Source organism: Ruditapes philippinarum, unplaced genomic scaffold (genome assembly GCF_026571515.1).
Source record: "Ruditapes philippinarum isolate M1 unplaced genomic scaffold, ASM2657151v2 ctg6448_1_1_1_1, whole genome shotgun sequence".
Lineage (NCBI taxonomy): Eukaryota > Metazoa > Mollusca > Bivalvia > Venerida > Veneridae > Ruditapes > Ruditapes philippinarum.
Genome location: NW_026860978.1, coordinates 5,653 through 24,441, shown reverse-complemented (window position 1 = coordinate 24,441; position 18,789 = coordinate 5,653). Strand labels below are relative to the sequence as shown.

Here is an 18,789-nt window from a genome sequence, read left to right as displayed (position 1 = left end):
GGTTATTGCATTTTTGAAAAAATGTTTGCATTGCGAAATCCTCCAGTTCGCTATTCATTTGTAACATATCGCGCCATATCGCGAACATTTAATTAATAATCAAGCACCCTCCATACCGATCGGAAAATGATCGGCTTTTATCATGACCGACTTAAAGGCTCGAAAGTTGCTGTCGCCGCCTTTCACAAAATCTGATTTTCGTTCCATAAAGGGGCGCCGCGCTTCGGCGCGGACGCCAATGATAATAATAATAATAATAATAATAATACAAAATGTACTTTTAAATCAATTTTCTTTAATTAAGAACAATTAATGCAATGCAATCTTCATTTTTGGTTATCAAATGAAACTTCATCAATTTGATCATTGTGTGTCAAAATACTTTTTAAACTTGTTATTCATTAAAGCCGCCAACATAAACCTCATTATAGCGTGAACTGTAGCATATTGAACACAGATTGGTTTCATCTTTATACATCATCTTCCCTTGCTTCAAGTCTCCGCTGACTTTATGAATTGTTCCATTACTATAACAGCAGACAAGTAATGACCCGTCATCTAACAACAACATTCCTTCTGGTCCTCTAAGATCTGTATGTTTATATGTAGCTGTAACTTCCCCTTGTAGTGATACACTCGTTATACTGTCGTTACCACGGTCACTGATATACAGAAGTTTGGACTCCTTACTAACAGCAATATGCGGTATATAGTCAGGTGAAAGAAATTGTAGAGGGAATTTATTGAGGATGTCACCATGTGTATTTAGTAAAATCACACTAGGAGGAGACCGACAAGTAACGTAAAGACGATCATGATTAAAGTCTATACCATAGCATGCCCTATCCACTTTAATACTGCGGACACATGATAGCTTGTCGTTTGTTGTCATGACAACTATTTCTTTGATATGCGGCATTGTTACTGCAAACTGATCCTGGGACATTACAGCAATATCAAATGGCATTGAGTCTAGAGCTTTCTTTTTTTGTACACGTCTGTTCTCTATAGATACCAATTTTATCTTGTTGTTACGGTAATCAGATAGAACAAGTTTATTTGTATCAAGAACAGCACATCCTGTAATATCCCAAGTTTTAACATTAATATTTTCTTTCCAACTCAGATGATCAACAGTTTTTGTCACCTTTGAAGGTTCATGACGAGAATGATCGACAATCTCACCAAAAACCATTTTCGCACACAACAATGTTTCCAGTTCAGAATTTCGTTGAAATGAGTAGTGCATATTGGTATGCAATAATGTTTGTTCTGCGTCAATTAATTCATCTGATTTCAGCGTAGATTCTGCCCGTTTCATGTCAATGTAGAGTTGACCGTCTTGATGAGTTGATTTGCTTGCATGTAGACTTGATTGCAAGCATTTTATACCGGAAATCATATTTTCACATTTATCAAGGACATGCTGAATAATTTTGTTGTTGTTTGACTTTATTTCCTCAGCATTATTTAAAACATCTTTTTGCATCAGATCTAGGCGGTCGTTTATTTCTTTTCGGAATTCAGTGATTGCCTTCATGATAACTTTATTGTAATCATTTGTATTAATTCTTTTGCCTTTAGCCTTCTTCGAAATATCTTCTGCTTTTTTTAATTTGTCGCAGAGTTTCTGCATGACGTCATCGAATTCCTTCCCATCTGCGACACCTTCGCACTTTTCAGGTATGTAATCAACATTACATGTTCTATGGCCTAAAGTTATGCAGTCATTGCATCCGAGTGCATGGTGTGATGGGCAATAAAATTTGATTATTTCTTTTTTGTGAACTTGACACATTTCAGTGCATTCATTTTTTGATTTTCTTGTAGTTTGAATCTTATTAAAATCATAACGCTGCAAAATTTTATGATTTCGTAAGACTTTTGTTTTTCTGTGGACATCGTGGCAAGTTTTACAGAGGTATTCTTGACAAGTAACACAAAACCCGTGAGCTACTATACGTTGACCTGTGGTAAGGCATGGCTCACAGCAGTGATCAAAGTCTTCTTCTGATCCTTCTGCTACTGATCCTAGCAAGTCTACTTGTTTACGTCCTGATACCGCCATTTCTGGAATACAAAATACAAAATTTTTATCGAAAGCTTCCTGATTACTAAAAATGATATATTATTCAATTTGGCACATAACGAAATTTTACTTAAAACTTAATTAACCAAAAATGAAAAACGATTAATGTGTATTGCTTAATCTATCGCTTTGTAGCATTGAAAAAAAATCTCAACTGACTTATGACCTTGATATTAAAAGTTTAACTTCTTTGACAAACATGCCCAATTTATAAAGTAATATAGGAGAAAACTATTAAGTGGTTTTATTTATATAAAACATGCATTCAGGAAATGATAAATACAGTACATTGTCGGTTTTACCTTTCAAACGAAAATATGCTATTTAACATGTATTAAAATCGGTGTTCAATCCTGGAATACAGGATATAGAATTTTTTTATCACTATTTTCCTTTTTACTAAAAAGGATATGTTATTTAAATTTGTTCATAGCGAAATTTTACTATCATCTTAATTAACCAAAATGATCAACGATTAATGTGTATTGCTTAATCTATCGCTTTGTAGCATTGAAAAAAATCTCAACTGACTTATGACCTTGATATTAAAAGTTTTACTTCTTTGACAAACATGCCCAATTTATAAAGTAATATCAGAGAAAATTATTAAGTGGTGTTCAACCATAAAACGTTTTTTTTTATTTATGTATACATGTATATAGGAAATGATAAATACAGTACATTGTCGGTTTACCCTTTAAACAAAAATATGCTAATTAACATGTATTAAAATCGGTGATCAATCGATAAAGTTTGATTTGACATAGTTGTGTTAATTGATAATAATCGTATTGATTAAGGGATCAGTTTTCACAATGCGTCTCACAAATGTAGGCTAATAATTAGTCCAACTAAATGTACTGCGCGACGAGATATTGTGCTACATTGTATTTTTGTCTGGGTAATATCTCGCCTCCACTAAGCAGAACGAAAATATCTCAGAATCTTACGGTGGCATAGAGGTGACATTTGCTGTTTTACTTTATCTCGTAGCCACGACTTATTATCTTGAGGCCCCAATATAATATCTCGTGGCCACGACTTATTATCTTGTTGTCTCAAGATATTATCTCGTGGGCACGAGTTATTATTTCGTGACCACGACTTATTATCTCGTGGCCTCGACTTAACATCGTGTGGTCTCAAGATATTATCTCGTGGGCACGGGAATTACCCTGTGGCCACGACTTATTATCTCGTGACCACGAGTTATTATCTTTTTGCCACGACTTATTTCAGCCAATGAAAATGGTCGTTTAATCTTATAATCTTATAAAATAACTATACTGAGCGTTTTTAAAAGCGCAATATGGTAGACTTCGGGTTTAAATTGATAAGATTGAGACATACTAAGATTGAGACCACGTATGTCCATCTTTTTTGTTGTTGTTGTTGGTTTGTCTGTTTGTTGAATTGTTTGTTTGTTTGTTTGTTTTTTTGTTTATTTTTTATTTATTATTATTATTCATATTTTCACCATTATTGAAGTATGTTGTTCGTTTTGTTTAAATTTGTTTAAATGAGTTTTGGTAAAGTATATACTAGAATTAATAGAGTCTACTAGTATATAAAAAATTAAGAATTAACATTTAAAAATGCTCGGATTAAAGATAGTAAATTTTATTTCAATGCCGTAAAACACAATACAAATCGACATATATCCGTGCAGACAATTTTCAAGCACTAGGCCATTTCCATTAAAATATAAATATTAATTCTCGTCAAATATACGGACAAAACCGAAGTGCAATCGGATATTTAAATGAGTGCTTTAATGTTTTCATAATTGACAGGGCACTTGATCATAAGTGAACAGTAACAAAATCAATTAGGTCAAGAGCAGCGCAGCTGTTCAAAGTACTATGTACTTGTGTATATTGTTATCTAAAGGCTAATTTGTACATTTCACAAGAAGTATAAAAACTGATATTAACTAAATGAACATTATATCTTTAGAAAACAAATGAGCCGCGTCACGACAAAAAACCAACATAATGGGTTTTGCGACCAGCATGGGACTCCAGACTAGCCTGCGCAATCCGCGCAGTCTGATCAGGATCCATGCTGTTCGCTTACAAACTTTATATCAAGTAGAGAAACTGATAGCGAACAGCATGGATCCTGATCAGACTGCGCGGATGCGCAGGCTGGTCTTGATCCATGCTGGTCGCAAATGCATTATGTTGGTTTTGTCGTGACGAGGCTCAAATATCCTTTTCTTCGCATGTAGAAAGTACAAACATGAATGATAATTCAAATAATGGCCAAGAGCATGTTAGAAGCTTATTATCAGCAGAGAGTAGCTCCGCTGAATGTAAAATTATTTGTCATAAAAGTAGCAAACTTTAAACAAAGTAGTGTGTGATATATTAATTTAATTTTGTGTTGTTCATTCGACACGAAAGTAGAACATTTCTTTTGAGGACAGTTTTTTTATAAAAAAGTTTACTTAAATATTTCACTGCATAGCAATCTATAAAAATACTTGTGTCTGTGAGTGAAAATCTATCAAATTCACTTATGGAATCTTACAGTATTTTCATCTCTATGAATTTAAGTAAGTAACGGTAAAAATATATGATATGCTACGATATAGCTTTACATGATTTGGTCAATTTCATTTGTCAGTTGTTTAATATTTTACAGTTTGGCTTGTTCCTAAGAGGGACATTCTTTATCATACGAGTAGTATTCGCTCTCAGTCCGTGTCAAAATGTTTATATACATGTACGTTGTTCCGTAGATGGTTTTCTATATCACATATGGATCTTTTAAGCACATTTGAAGCTCGACTGGAGGTTTGACAGAAATTCCTTTTTTTTTCTTTTTTTCGCCAATTCTCAATTAATGTTTAGCATCGTTTGGCCGTAAGACTGTGAAACTCGTGTTTTGGACACACAAGAACACATGACGAAACATATCTCGACAAAGACTTAAAAAAATCCGGTACAAAATGGATAAATTTAGAGATAAGTCAAAAGGGTAGAATCACATTTCGATTTCCTTTCAAAAAAAGCTTTGAAATTGATATAAATGTTTAAAAAGTTAAAATCTTACCCTGTGATTGACCTGTTTCCTCCTCCTCATATATTTGTTATATCTGGATCAGCGGAAATACCATATATTTTTACCAAGTTTTATGAAAGGTTAACACATTCCCGGAGGAGTTAAGTATATAGTCATAGCAGTCCAACTGTTGAGAAATTGTGCTTATTTGTGTAAGGGAAGAATCCGCACTCTACTTGAAGTAGAGATTCTGACCCAAAGCAGGACGGGATTTCAAATACTTCGAGTGTCTTCCACTACTCTTACAATTGTCTCTCAATTATATACTCTTGTTTGGAGTGTCCCTAATATAAAACAATGGTACCCATGTGATATGATATCTTCCTTTTCTTTTTACTTTAAAAGTGTTTTTTACCGATATTACATCAGTCTTTGAAAATGTTAAAAAGAAAAATTAATTTTTGAAACGGGAAAAATAAAAAAAACCCAACCCAAACAAAGAATAATTGGTAATTTTAGGGGAAAAAAGCCCCAAAAGGGGGAAAAGGACAAAATAAATTTTTTCATTGGTCAATTTAAATTAGAAATTTAAAAATTTGAAAACTCCTTTTTTTCCCTTGAAATTTTCTTTCTATGTTTTTGAATATAAAATTTTAATAAAGTTTTTTTTGTCGGGGGGTTAAAGGTTAAGATAATTTTAAAATCAGGAGTTTGAACCTTAAGGTTTAAAACAAAGGGTTTAATTTCTTCTTTATCTTTAAGCAAAAAAAAATCACAAAAAAATTTTTGGGAAAAACAATCTAATTTTTAAAGGTTCAGAAATTAAACCAAAAATTAAAAAAAAAAAGTTTCTGTTTTTGCACTGCCAACTTTTGAAACCAATGGCTTTGCCATAAAAATTTTATTTAGTACTTCTTGTAGATTCCAAATACGTTACTAGACGCTCCCTGACAAAGAGCTCAAAGTGTACAAAAAAAAGGACAATAATTTCCCAAAATAAGGTAAAAAGCAGGTTATGGCGTTCTTTTGCACTGCCACTTCAATTTAATAAGATCTTATTTATCTACAAAATGTCATTATTGATATTCTCTTACCAGTTTTTAGGGTTAATATTCCCGAACAAAGTTTACCTTTAAATGTTCAATTAAAAGAGCCAAAGTCCAATTTTGAGTTTGATAAAACATGAAGATCTTGTGCCTTAAGAAATGTTCTGTTATAATTTGGATGTCGATCCATTCAATAACTATCACGACGATAGGTGCCAGCCAGTTCACAGCCAGTTACATCCGCGAAAAAAAATGAAAAATTTCAATATAATTTGACCCTTCAAAGTCGAGGTCATTTATGAGTTAAGGTCAAGGTCTTGTCCTGGTTATTTTTTAAGGGTTATCCTTGCAAATCATTATGTTCAAGTTTGAAGACAATTCATTCAAAAATAACAAAGTTACAGCAAATAATAGCAAGAACACGCAAAATTTTGGACTTTCTTCTATGCATATTTAATTTTTAACTAACTAAAACATATGTGTTTATGTTTTAAGACCCATTTTGTGTGGGAGAGTAGCTTTGAAGTCTATTTTCGCAGCTATCATCAAAAACATGTGTTTTGAGGAAAAACAATAAACAGCTTCAGTCGCACATCCGCCGCTCATTTTTAGTTTTTTTAAATCGTTTTAATTAATTTCCTATTTTAACCCAATAAAAATTGCGAGAGATTTTATTATAAAAGATATATAGGTCTGTAGTTGGTTAATTTGTTTTTTTTTTTTTTTTTTTTCCCTTTCAGAATTTTTTTTTTTACAAAGCTCATCACTTTGTCGTAGTCGTAAATTGCTACATTCAAATGTTAACCAGTTCCAGTCTGCAGCACCAAATTTTACTTTATATAAACATTCTCACTTATTTACAGTAATTTTATCAGTGATTTTTCCGAGATCATTGATTCCACTGATTTCTTTTGTGGGAAAAACAAATACATCTATGAACATAGAAATTATGGTTATATCTTTTGTAAGACCTAGAAAAAAAATAGGTTTGCTTTATCAAAAGTAATGTATGACCACAGTATTCATTTGCTCACTCGTAAATATTTGAAACAGAAAATTTGGGCAGGTGAATCAAAAAATTACTTTTACCTTTTCCTAATTAAGATATATCATACATGTATATGTCCGATACAACTTCAAACTTTTTTATATTTCGATTACCAATAACCATGTTTTCTCTTATATTTTCTAAAATATTACAAAAACGCGATGGAGCATTTTTTTCCCCGGGGGTTTAAAATGATTTCGATTTCAATTGCCCGTTACCGCTGTTATTTTCGAACCCTTTGGTAAAGACTTTTAAACTCTGACGTCATTTTTGCCCCGGGGAAACCTTTCTGCTTTTAAAGCTGAAAGTTGGATTTTAACTGATACGGGTTTTGGTGCAAACTTTAAAACCCAAATTTACAAAATATACCAAAAAAACACTGTTTTAAAAATTTTCAGGGCCATGCATTTATTTTGTTTTTCCCAAATGTAAAAAAATATTGTTTTTAAAGATATAAAATCAGCTCCGTTAACTTATGATGAAATCTACCGCAACTAAGTTAATAAGCTTTGATTTATATAATATTGTATTTAAAAATACAATAATAAGGGGTGATCTAGTCTAAGGATATTGGCGGTATTTGCAGGAGCAACATCAGTACTGTATGTAAATAACTACCACAGCTTTTGCAAATATTTTACTGAGACTCCCGCATTCAAGTTTTGTCTTCGAGTCCGAATTGACAATGGACACAGGGGTAAATATGATTTAATTGCATGTGACATTTACGCGCACATAAGAGCACGTGATAACAGGAAGATGCATAATGACAACGTAATGGTAATGTAAGAGAAACCAACCAAAGATTGCAAAATAATAACAACCAAAAACAGACCAAAAATATAAAAGACGAATGTACATATACATCTTTCATGTATAAATTCGCCTCTCTATCTCTCTCTTCTTTATCTTTACTATTCCTCCTTTAATATACCTGATATTAGAACCAGACAATTTGGCTCATTTATTGACAACATCATCTGTTTTGTTATATCAAAATTAAAGCACGCAGAAGAAATAAATAAAGACATAATTCAATCACAAGAGCAGAAGTTTTATTGAGAGATACAATAAGGTGGCAAAGGTGACAAAATTTGGGAAAAGTGGTGATCCATTGAAACATCTCAATGAATGAATCAATCAAACTATTTATCATATAGTTTCTACATTTTTCTACATGTACATGTATTGGTTGTTCAATAACATATTCGGTAAGTTCCCTTTTTATTATTTACATTCTAACGTCAATGTGATATGACAAAAAGCTAAAGGTAATGTAGTCGACATTACTTCTTGCATATCAGACTGGATTATCTACTGCTTACACGGGTGCTTGACAAAACTTTCTTACACTCCCGAGTTATATAAGCCGCATGCTTCAGATGACGTAAGAACCATTTTTGAATGAATTGGTTCTTAGAATGATATTTTTCCCGTTATAAATTTAAAATTTGTAAAATTTATACAAAATTTTAATGCTACAAATAAGAAAAAAATGTTCCATAAAAATATTCTTTTTTCCGGAAATTTTTTTCCCGAAAAATTTTTTTTATTTGTTTTTTGCAAGACAAAAAAATCAAACAAGGGCTCTCGTTAAAAGACCGGGTTTATTAAGCTCTCAGATAATTTTTTAGGGGAAAAACTGGACAAAAGCCTCTTTACCACCCCCCGTAAAAATTACGAGTTTGATTTTCCCCGTCTGTACTGGCACCCGGGTTTTAACACCCTTAAATTATAAAATCCCGTTTTTAAAATTTTTATTTTTATTATTTATTAATAATTTGTAATACCCAATAAAATTTAAATTTCCCAAAATTCAATGAAAAAAAAATTCATTCATTTCCAAGGGGTTAATTCAATGTTACGTAGAAAATTTTAAAAATCAGTTTTCTTTTTAAATTTGGGAAAATTTTACTAACAGTTTTGCAATATAAACAAATTTTTCAAAAATTCTTTTTTCAATATAAAACACTAAAATTTTTACCCCAAATTTTATAAAAAAACCCCTTGAAAGGGTATACATACAAAAAAAAGATAAATTTTTGTTTTCCATACATTGTAAAATTATTATCGGCTAGTTGATGGACAACTTTTAATGTTGTCTGTTGATAACGAAATTTTTGGTGTGATAACAAAGGATAATCAGGTTCTAACATAATTTACAATTTAATGACAAGTGATAGTGAGTGTCTTTAAGCAAAAAGCTTCCTATTTCTGAACTTTTCAATGCATACTATACATTCAAGTAGCATTTCGAAAGAGGAAACAAATAGTATTTATGTCTGTAATCTAATGCTTGTTTATCATTACAAAACACAAAAGAAAAAAAACGTTCCCAAAAATATATAGTACACAGCTGTTTTTTGTTGTAGTCTAAGTGCAATATTTTTGTCTTTATCGGTAATGTACAAATGTCATATGACGGTGTTGTTTTTCAAGATTTATTAAAAAATAATACTGATTACAAAATGTATATATACGACCCAGCATGCTTACAGATATATGCAATACATCAAATAAGTCTGTTAATTAATTCAAAGAATAAATTCTAATTATACAATCACACTAAAGTCAGAGTTTCCTAAATAGGCTCATCATGCGCAGAACACACAAATAAAATATTTATCTTTTGATGAAGCGTAAACTAAGATAATAATTATAACAAAAAAACACGATGCTAGGTATAGAAATAATTATATGCAGACATAAACGTTTAAAAAAAGTTAAGATTTACTTTAAACTATCACTATCGTTATGAAAGTACCATTAGAAAGAACAACTTATCAGTTTGAATAAATAATAGTCGATTAAAATCGAAATATATCAAGACAATCTGCGATATACGAGAAATTTGTTTTTGGATATTTTTTACATCTAATGTCAAAATTTCGTACATTTGATAGGCATGATCATGAAAAAGCTTCAAAATATATGTAGTGCACATAAACATAGTACAATAAAGTATTCAGTATTTAAAGTTGTTTTTATATGTGATATCAAACTTAATGATTGAACAAACTAGGAAGTAAGACATGCTTATATTTTATATTACGCGAATGTTACAGGCTGAAGAGTGCCGTCCTTTGTCCGCCTCCACAGATGTAAAACGAAATATAAATGATGAATGTTTGCCGATCATGTGTAAGTGTTTTGTAAAATAAACATAAGAGCACAGTTTTTTTCACTGACCGTTTGTATAATATGGCACGTGTTGCACATCATAGTGAAAACATATATGACATATTCACGATCACTGATGTACGTTATTCCCTATACACTTGTCATGGTTCAGAACTGTTCACTATATAGGGGAATAAATATGTATGCGGCTGGATAACTCAGTCGGAAGAGCCGCGGTACGGTATGCTGGGGTCCCGGATTCGAGTCAATGTCAGGCAGCAATTTTTTCTCACCCTGTGACATTTTGCGCCCGACAGGGGACCGTGACGGGATATAGCTCAGAGTTTAATTTACATTGCTCTGTAACTCCCTGAAATGCGTGGACGAATTTTAGATAAGCAGGGGAACATGGTTCAGAACTGTTCACTTATTAAGGGAGAAGATGTGTAAGCGGCCTGATAGCTCAGTCGGTAGTGCCAAGGAATGGCATTCCGAGAGTCGGGGGTTTGAATCCTAGACAAGCTGAACATTTTTCTCATCCTGTGGCACACTTCAACATTTCATTTGATAACAAGAAACACGTTCCTTATAAAAAAATCAATAAATAAAGTGTAAAAGCTTTATAAAACTTCACATTTTTAACGTTATTTTTCTTAGAAAATTCATGACATTTTTATATTCAATCCACATACACGGCAGCTGTCAATGTTTTGAAGAAAATAAAGGAAGTTTGTCATTCATGTATGATAAATAAGAAATAAAGGTTCTTGTCTTACCGGCTGTATTAATTATTTACAATATAACCGGCTTGGGTAATGAATGCAAACAATAGAAGAGCGTAAGAATTGGCCCAAATATCCTTGTTAAAAAAATCTTCATATCTAAAAGGATATCTCAATAAATATCTAGCCAATTCCTAATATGAAACATAATTGACAAAGTGAAGCTTTCATTTGTTTCATTTGTAATAAGGATGATCATTTTACATTTTTTTAACAAAATAATCGGCGACAATTTGCATCGTTTCAAATCGACGAAAAGGATTTTTTGATACAAAGAGATATTTTTGAAACACACGAGTTCCTGAAAATAATAATAATTATAATAATAATGATTATAAAAAATGATAAAAATATTAATACAAAAAATACTTTTTACATTCTCTATTATTAAGAACAATTAATGCAATGCAATCTTCAATTTGGTTATCAAATGAAAATTTTATCAATTGATTATTGTTTGTCAAAAACTTTCAACTCGTTATCGTTATAGCCACTAACATATACCTCACTATGGCGTGAATTGTAGCATATTGATTGCAGTTGCAGACAGATTGTATCTTTATACATTATCTTCCCATGCCTCGTGTCTCCGTTGACTTGATGAATTGATCCATTACCAAGACAAGAGACAAGAAATGAACCGTCATCTAGCATCAACATACCTCGTGGTCCTCTAAGATCTGTATGCTGATATGTAGCTGTAACTTTTCCTTGTAATGATACACTCGTTATACTGTTGTTATTATAGTCACTGATATACAGAAGTTTGGAATCCTTTCTCACAGCAATATACGGGGCATATTCATTTGGAAGAAATTTCAGAGGGATGTTATTCAGGATATCACCTTTGTATTCAGTACAATCACACTAGGAGGAGACAAACAAGCAACGTAAAGACGACCTTGATTAAAGTTTATACCACAGCATGACCTATTCACTTTAATACTGCGGACACATGATAGCTTGTCGTCTGTTGTCATGACAACTATTTCTTTGTTTTCCGGCATTGTTACAGCGAACTGATCCTGAGACATTACAGCAATATCCCATGGCCGTGAGTCTAGAGCTTTCTCTTCTTGTACAAGCCTGTTCTCTATAGATATCAATTTAATCTTCTGGTTGTGGTTATCAGCTAGAACTAGTTTATTTGTGTTGAGAACTGAACATCCTGTGATAAAACATTCCGTCATATCTGATGAAGTTTTAACATTGATATCTCCTTTCCCAATCAGACGATCAACAGTCTTTGTCACTTTTGTAGATTCATGACGAGAATGATCGACAATCTCACCAAAGACCATTTTCTTACAGAACAATGTTTCGAGTTCAGAATTTCGTTGAAATGAATAGTGCATATTGGTATGCATTAATGTTTGTTCTGCGTCATTTAATTCATCTGATTTCAGCGTAGATTCAGCCCGTTTCATGCCAATGTAGAGTTGACCGTCTTGATGAGTTGATTTGCTTGCATGTAGACTTGATTGCAAGCATTTTATACCGGAAATCGTATTTTCACATGTATCAAGGACGTGTTGAATAATTTTGTTGGTGTTGGACTTTATTTCTTCGGCATTATTTAAAGCATCTTTTTGCATCTGATCTAACCAGTCATTTATTTCTTTTCGGAATTCAGTGATCGCCTTGATGATTTCTTTATTGTAATCATTTATATTGATTCTACTGCCTTTAGCCTTCTTCGAAATTTCTGATGCTTCTTTTAATTTTTCTCCCAGTTTTTGCATGACGTCTTCATATTCCTTCCCATCTGCGATACCTTCGCATTTTTCAGGTATGTAATCAACTTTACATGTTCTATGGCCTAAAGTTATGCAGTCATTGCATCCGAGTGCATGGTGTGATGGACAATAAAATTTGATTATTTCTTTTTTGTGAACTTGGCACATTTCAGTGCATTCATTGTTTGATTTTCTTGTAGTTGGAATCTTATCAAAATCATTACGCTGCAAAATTTGATGATTTCTTGAGACTTTTGTTTTTCTGTGGACATCGTGGCAAATTTTACAAAGGTATTCTTGACAAGTGACACAAAACCCGTGAGCTTCTATGCGTTGATTTGTAGTAAGACATGGTTCACAACAGTGATCAAAGTCTTCTGCTGATCCTGCTGCTACTGATCCTAGTAGATCACTTTGTTTACGTCCTGATACGGCCATGCCTGAAATACAGAATACAGATTTTTTATCAAAAACTTATATTATTCTTATTTGCGCAAAACGAAATTTTACCAACATCTTAATTCACCAAAAATGAAAAAACGATTAATGTGTATTGCTTAATCTATCGCTTTGTAGCATTGAAAAAAAATCTCAACTGAATTATGACCTTGATATAAAAAGATTTACTACTTTGACAAACATGCCAAATTTATAAAGTAATGTAAGAGAATATTATTAAGTAGTGTTCAACCTTAAACACGATTTTTTTATTTATATATACATGTATATAGGAAATGATAAATACAGTACATTGTTGATTTATCCTTCAAACGAAAATATGCTATTTAAAATGTATTAAAATCGGTGATCAATCGATAAAGTTTGATTTCACATAATTGTGTTAATTGATAATAATTGTATTTATTAAGGTATAAATAATCAATTAAACAATCTTACTCTTAAATGAATTCACCCGAATATAATTCAATAACAAACCAACAAATTAAAACCTCATGATCAACTTTCAAGTCAAAAACTGTAGATTTTTTAAAACGACACCTCATTCAAGGACAATTACACAGCATACACTTTCTGATTAAAGGGGCACAATTCTACATGATTTGTACAGCTTTCCAGTGCAAGCTAGACTCCCTTTATCAAGAAAAACACTACGTTAAAAAGTAACGATAAATGACAAAGTTATAACTTCTACATATTATCGCATAGTAACATTGCATTACAGCTGTATCTCAAAACAGTGGCCTTGACTTATCATCTTGTGGTCTGAAGATATTATCTCGTGGGCACGAGTCATTATCTTGTGGCAATTATTATCTTGTGGTCATTTACCCAGAGACATGCTGAATTGCAGTAAGGGCTTATCAGCTAGTATATCACTATTAACTGTATATATCCCATTTACATGTCCACTGAGTAGAGTATTGCCATCTCTAATTGGCCCTCTGTTGTCCTCACGTTGAAGGATCAAGTTACTGTAGGTGCAGCTTTTCAAAAGTTACACTCCCTTTTATAAGTGATAATCACCAGAAGGAAGTTAGCAAAAGCAGTGAGCAGAAGCAGTGACAAAATTATAAAACACGAAGGTGGCAGTAGAACAGTAGTAGCAGTAGCAAGATTATTAAACGTAAATCGGCAGTAGCAGAAGCACAGCAGTAGCAGTAGTAAATTCATGTGTCTTGCTAGAATAAAAGAATCAATAAACTAAATGTACATGCATCTGCGTTCCCTATTACAGGTCAAATTAAGTAAAACTGACACTATATATATTCATGCCAATTTCATGGTGACATATATTTTAAGCATATCACATCTACTTTCTGTGAAGTCAAAACATGTTTATTTTATTTTTACAAAGAGACTGTGTACCTATTATCAGTATTTCTTTTTATCATATTTAAGCATAGTATATCTTTAAAGGGCAACACCGGCACAATTTTCATTTCTTCTTTTCGAATGTTTCAATCATTATTCTGTAAATGTCCTCAAAAAGATACACAAGGCAGACAAAGGAACAAAACTTTTCTCCTGATAAAGAATAAAATGGTGGTTTCTAAACTTGACCAACGTGAGTCAGGTTAAAGCGTTTAGATTTCACAAAAGTTGACACTGTGAACTCTGGAAACGTTAAAGAACATGCCAAATGAATGGCTTAGATTTGTTTCAATCATACAATATCCACAATATCTGTTATTGTTACTTCCAGGGTTTGTTTAATTCACATGACTTGTTTTAAAACTATTCGGCGATTCTGTCGGCGTCTAAATTTCGTTCAACATACATAGATGTATCTACGCTTCAAACCCAAAATATATAGAGTTTTTACTAGGAGTTTTAAAAAATGTCATTTTAGCGTAATTTGAGTTCATAAGATCATTTTAATACTTTTGCCATTAATTTGCGTGAGTATCCCTTTAAAGAAGAATAAAAGAAACACCTGACCATACAAAAACAATAAAATTGTACAATAATAATTATAAAACGTTCCCCTTATTCACTACCGGGTTGGACCTGCCACCCAGTGAAAGCTATGACCAGCGTGATATTAACTTTTGTTTAAGATAAAACGACCATTTTCATTGGCTGAAATAAGTTGTGGCAAAAAGATAATAACTCGTGGCCACGAAATAATAAGTCGTGGCCACATGACAATAACTCGTGGCCACGAGATATTAAGTTGTGGCCCCAAGATGATAAATCTTGGCAACGAAATAATAAGTCGAAGCCACAAAATAATATCTTGAGGCCAGGAGATAATAAGTCGTAGCTACATGAAAATATGTCGTGGCCACACAATAATAGAATAGTAGAAAAAAAGAATCCATAAAGAAAGCCAAACACGGCAAAATTGAAAATGTTGTAGGCTCGGTTTGATTGAGTCTGTTCATGGACGGTACTGGTAAGTGTAAGTTACCTCCACGCCCCCTAGCACCGGCTTAAGCAGAATTCAATATTTAAACACGAAAATGGTATTTGAAGTTGATACCTTAAGAAATGAAAAAGTTGTAGTGAAAAATATTTTACTGCGCCGAAACTTAAATCTGAAATCTGGACGCGGACGCCGACGCCGGGGCGAGTAGGACAGCTCTCCATATACTTTGTATAGTCGAGCTAAAAATGGGCAAATAGAAGAAACTTATAATATCACGTAAAATGCATACATAACAATTATGTCGTGATGAACAATCTTCAAGGAACGAAATATCTTTGATTAAATGTACGGTCGTGGCCACGAGATAATATCTTGCGACTACAAGATAATAAGTCGTGGCCTCGAAATAATATCTTGAGGCCTCAAGTTAATAAGTCGTGGCCACGAGATAAAATAAAACTGCAAATGTCACCTATAGGCCATCGTACAATCAAGCTTTTGCATGTCATTATATTTTGACTAGGGTAATAATCTACAATCAAGTAAAAGTGGTATGATATATTTTCTCATTTTTTCATATTTTTTATGTAAAACGCCAAGAAACAAATGATAATGAAAAGAAAAACCTTTTCTCCCCTTTTGCAGTTATTTATTGTAACTATATTAGTATCCGACCTTTATACGATTAAAATGAATTAATTACATTTTCTTTTTGAAACTAACCTACAAGTTTTCGGCATAGATTTATTACACTTCCTTTCTCCGAAAACTTTTATAAATTGCATGCCCTTGTTTTGGGCAAGGGTAGTTATACATTTTAGAATGTCCCTTATTACATTTCAACGTCATCTCCCTTTAGTTATAATAATGATAATAGTGTAGCTATATTTCACTCGGATGTTGCGAGCTAAAAAACGCGAATTTTCAACTGGAAGTATGTTCAAGTGTAAGTAATTATGTTTTCTTATGATGTGAATAACAATTAATTTACATTATGACTATTTCTATCGAAATTATAATTTGATATGGAAAATTTGATTTTGAAATATGATAAAATATGCTCAACAGATATTACTTAATCCATAAAGATATTGGACAATCACATGGTGTAAATGCATTGGTAACATTTTTGTAATGTGTGAAATACAAAACTCAGGGAAGCACAGAACAGCTGAACCTTTGAACAATATTGGTAACACGACTGCATGAATTCTTGCCACTCTAGCAATTGATTATGCATTTCATCTTGCAAGCTTCTTCCGATATTTAAAGGCAATTACTTCAAAACTCAATGATCGTTATTTGTTTCAATTAAGTTTAATTTCTTTATAGTTTTATATGATGATTTATCTATACGACATCGTATGTTCATATTCATATTTGAAATTATCAAAACCACAATAATACAAATGATTTCATCGGAAGTGATACTGCTTTGTTTTAGTCACTAAGTGATCTCGAACGATTTCATATATATTTATTTAAAAAGTAAGATTCAGGGGAAATAAGCTTTTGAGTTTGCAAGAAAACATACATTACGTGTTGATATAACACTTGTATCACATTTACAGTATACATTATATCTAAACGAATGTCGTGAACTCGTTTCAGTTCAGAAAATATAATTAACTGCAAGTAAAAATGAATTGCATACGTCTACCATGCTTTTTGTGAACAAAACAAAATTTGAAACCAGTCCGATATACATTTCATGTTATGTGCCGATGATGAAACTTGACTTTTAGATTTTAAGAAAACTGCGCAGGTTGGGGTGTGAAACATGCATCGACAATAAGAACAATTCCCTTAATAAAAAGAACATACATCAACTACAAAAAAATGACATTTTTAACGTTCAGTTTGCAACATTCAAATGAGATACAAAGCATTTATAAACCCGTTTACCTTCTGTGTATCTTGTAAATTTGTTGGCATGTTGCCATATTAAAAACAGTGGAAATAAAGATTAAGCAAATTGTTATAATGGTAGATCTTGTGATAGGTAAAAGTTAATTTAACAGCCAATTATCATAGACTCTCCTAATTCTGTGAAATATTTAAATGTACTATTGCAGGATATAAATGCTTCAAAATTCAACTGTTTCAATGACAGTCTTAAGATATGACCAGTTACATCCCCTTACAATACATAACTTGATTAATTGAATTTTGAGTAAACTGCTTATCGATTTAGCATGTTTAAACACTTATAAATAATACATTACATTTGTAAACAAAATTATGGGTTTGTTTTAAATTAAGATTATCCTACCGGTTTTAAAGTGAAACTATACAACATTCCAAATAAAACCATTCAAAACTTTTCTAGATTTAAACTTTATTAATTATTAAATCTACCTTTTCAAAATTTAATGAAAAAAATGACTTTCAAGCTGAATTTCGCAAATTAACTTCCTTTCGTGGAAAACGTCTAAAAATAGCATGTCCTAAATTAAAGTTTATTTTATCGCATGAATCATACCAGATTTATCTCCCATTATTTTGGAACTTTTGGTAAGTTATAAGATTAAATTGGTCAAGCACGGCACACATGTTTAAAGCACAGATAGTTGCTGTGTTAAGCACGAAACTCCTTGAAATCCAAATAAAATGTATGTTTTCAAATAACGGCGTATATATCTTATTGAAACTGACCAACAATTTTCAGCCTTCCATTCCTCGAAAACTTAAAAAAAATCCTAGTTTTTTTGGCAAGGTAAATTATATAATTTTTGTCTCTCATAATATTTTAATGTTATCTCCCTTGATAAATAATGATAATTATTAAGTATGTCAATTCGAGAAGTTATATATCAATGGTGATTACCCAAGTGTTGCAAGTTGAACAACGAGAGTAAGTAATTATGTTTTCTAATAGTATGAATAATAACTGATGTATATATTATAACTTTTTCTGATGGAATTATAGCACAGCGAATAACTGACAGGAAACGTGCTGAATAAGTATTGGCATTCATTGACACACAATATTCAAACCTTAAACATGAACTTTGAGTGTAAAGCAAACAAGTATGGTTAACAAAGATATATTTGCAAGTAGCTCCGAGGGACGCATTTTGGCAAAATCATTAAAATTCTGGACAAAGTGTTAGAGCATGACCGTATGATTTC

At 32.1% G+C, this 18,789-nt stretch overlaps 2 protein-coding genes across 2 annotated transcripts; both read right to left on the bottom strand.

Moving 5' to 3' along the window:
- Nucleotides 1-394: 394 nt before the first annotated feature.
- LOC132714108 (uncharacterized) lies at nt 395-5,312 on the bottom strand. Its single transcript, XM_060696858.1, has 2 exons — nt 5,147-5,312; nt 395-2,070 (listed from the first exon to the last, which is right to left on the bottom strand). Exon 2 carries the CDS (start codon nt 2,066-2,068, stop codon nt 395-397), a length of 1,674 nt encoding a protein of 557 aa, XP_060552841.1. The 5' UTR covers nt 2,069-2,070; nt 5,147-5,312.
- A 6,322-nt stretch (nt 5,313-11,634) lies between these two features.
- On the bottom strand, nt 11,635-18,040 carry LOC132714107 (uncharacterized). The gene is made up of 2 exons (XM_060696856.1): nt 17,930-18,040; nt 11,635-13,267 (listed from the first exon to the last, which is right to left on the bottom strand). The coding sequence occupies exon 2, from the start codon at nt 13,263-13,265 to the stop codon at nt 11,925-11,927; it is 1,341 nt and encodes a 446-aa protein (XP_060552839.1). The 5' UTR covers nt 13,266-13,267; nt 17,930-18,040; the 3' UTR covers nt 11,635-11,924.
- Between the last annotated feature and the right edge of the window lie 749 nt (nt 18,041-18,789).

Coding starts and splice junctions, on each gene's coding strand:
- LOC132714108 (XM_060696858.1), bottom strand. CDS start 2,068: ATGGCGGTATCAGGACGTAAACAAGTAGACTTGCTAGGATCAGTAGCA.
- LOC132714107 (XM_060696856.1), bottom strand. CDS start 13,265: ATGGCCGTATCAGGACGTAAACAAAGTGATCTACTAGGATCAGTAGCA.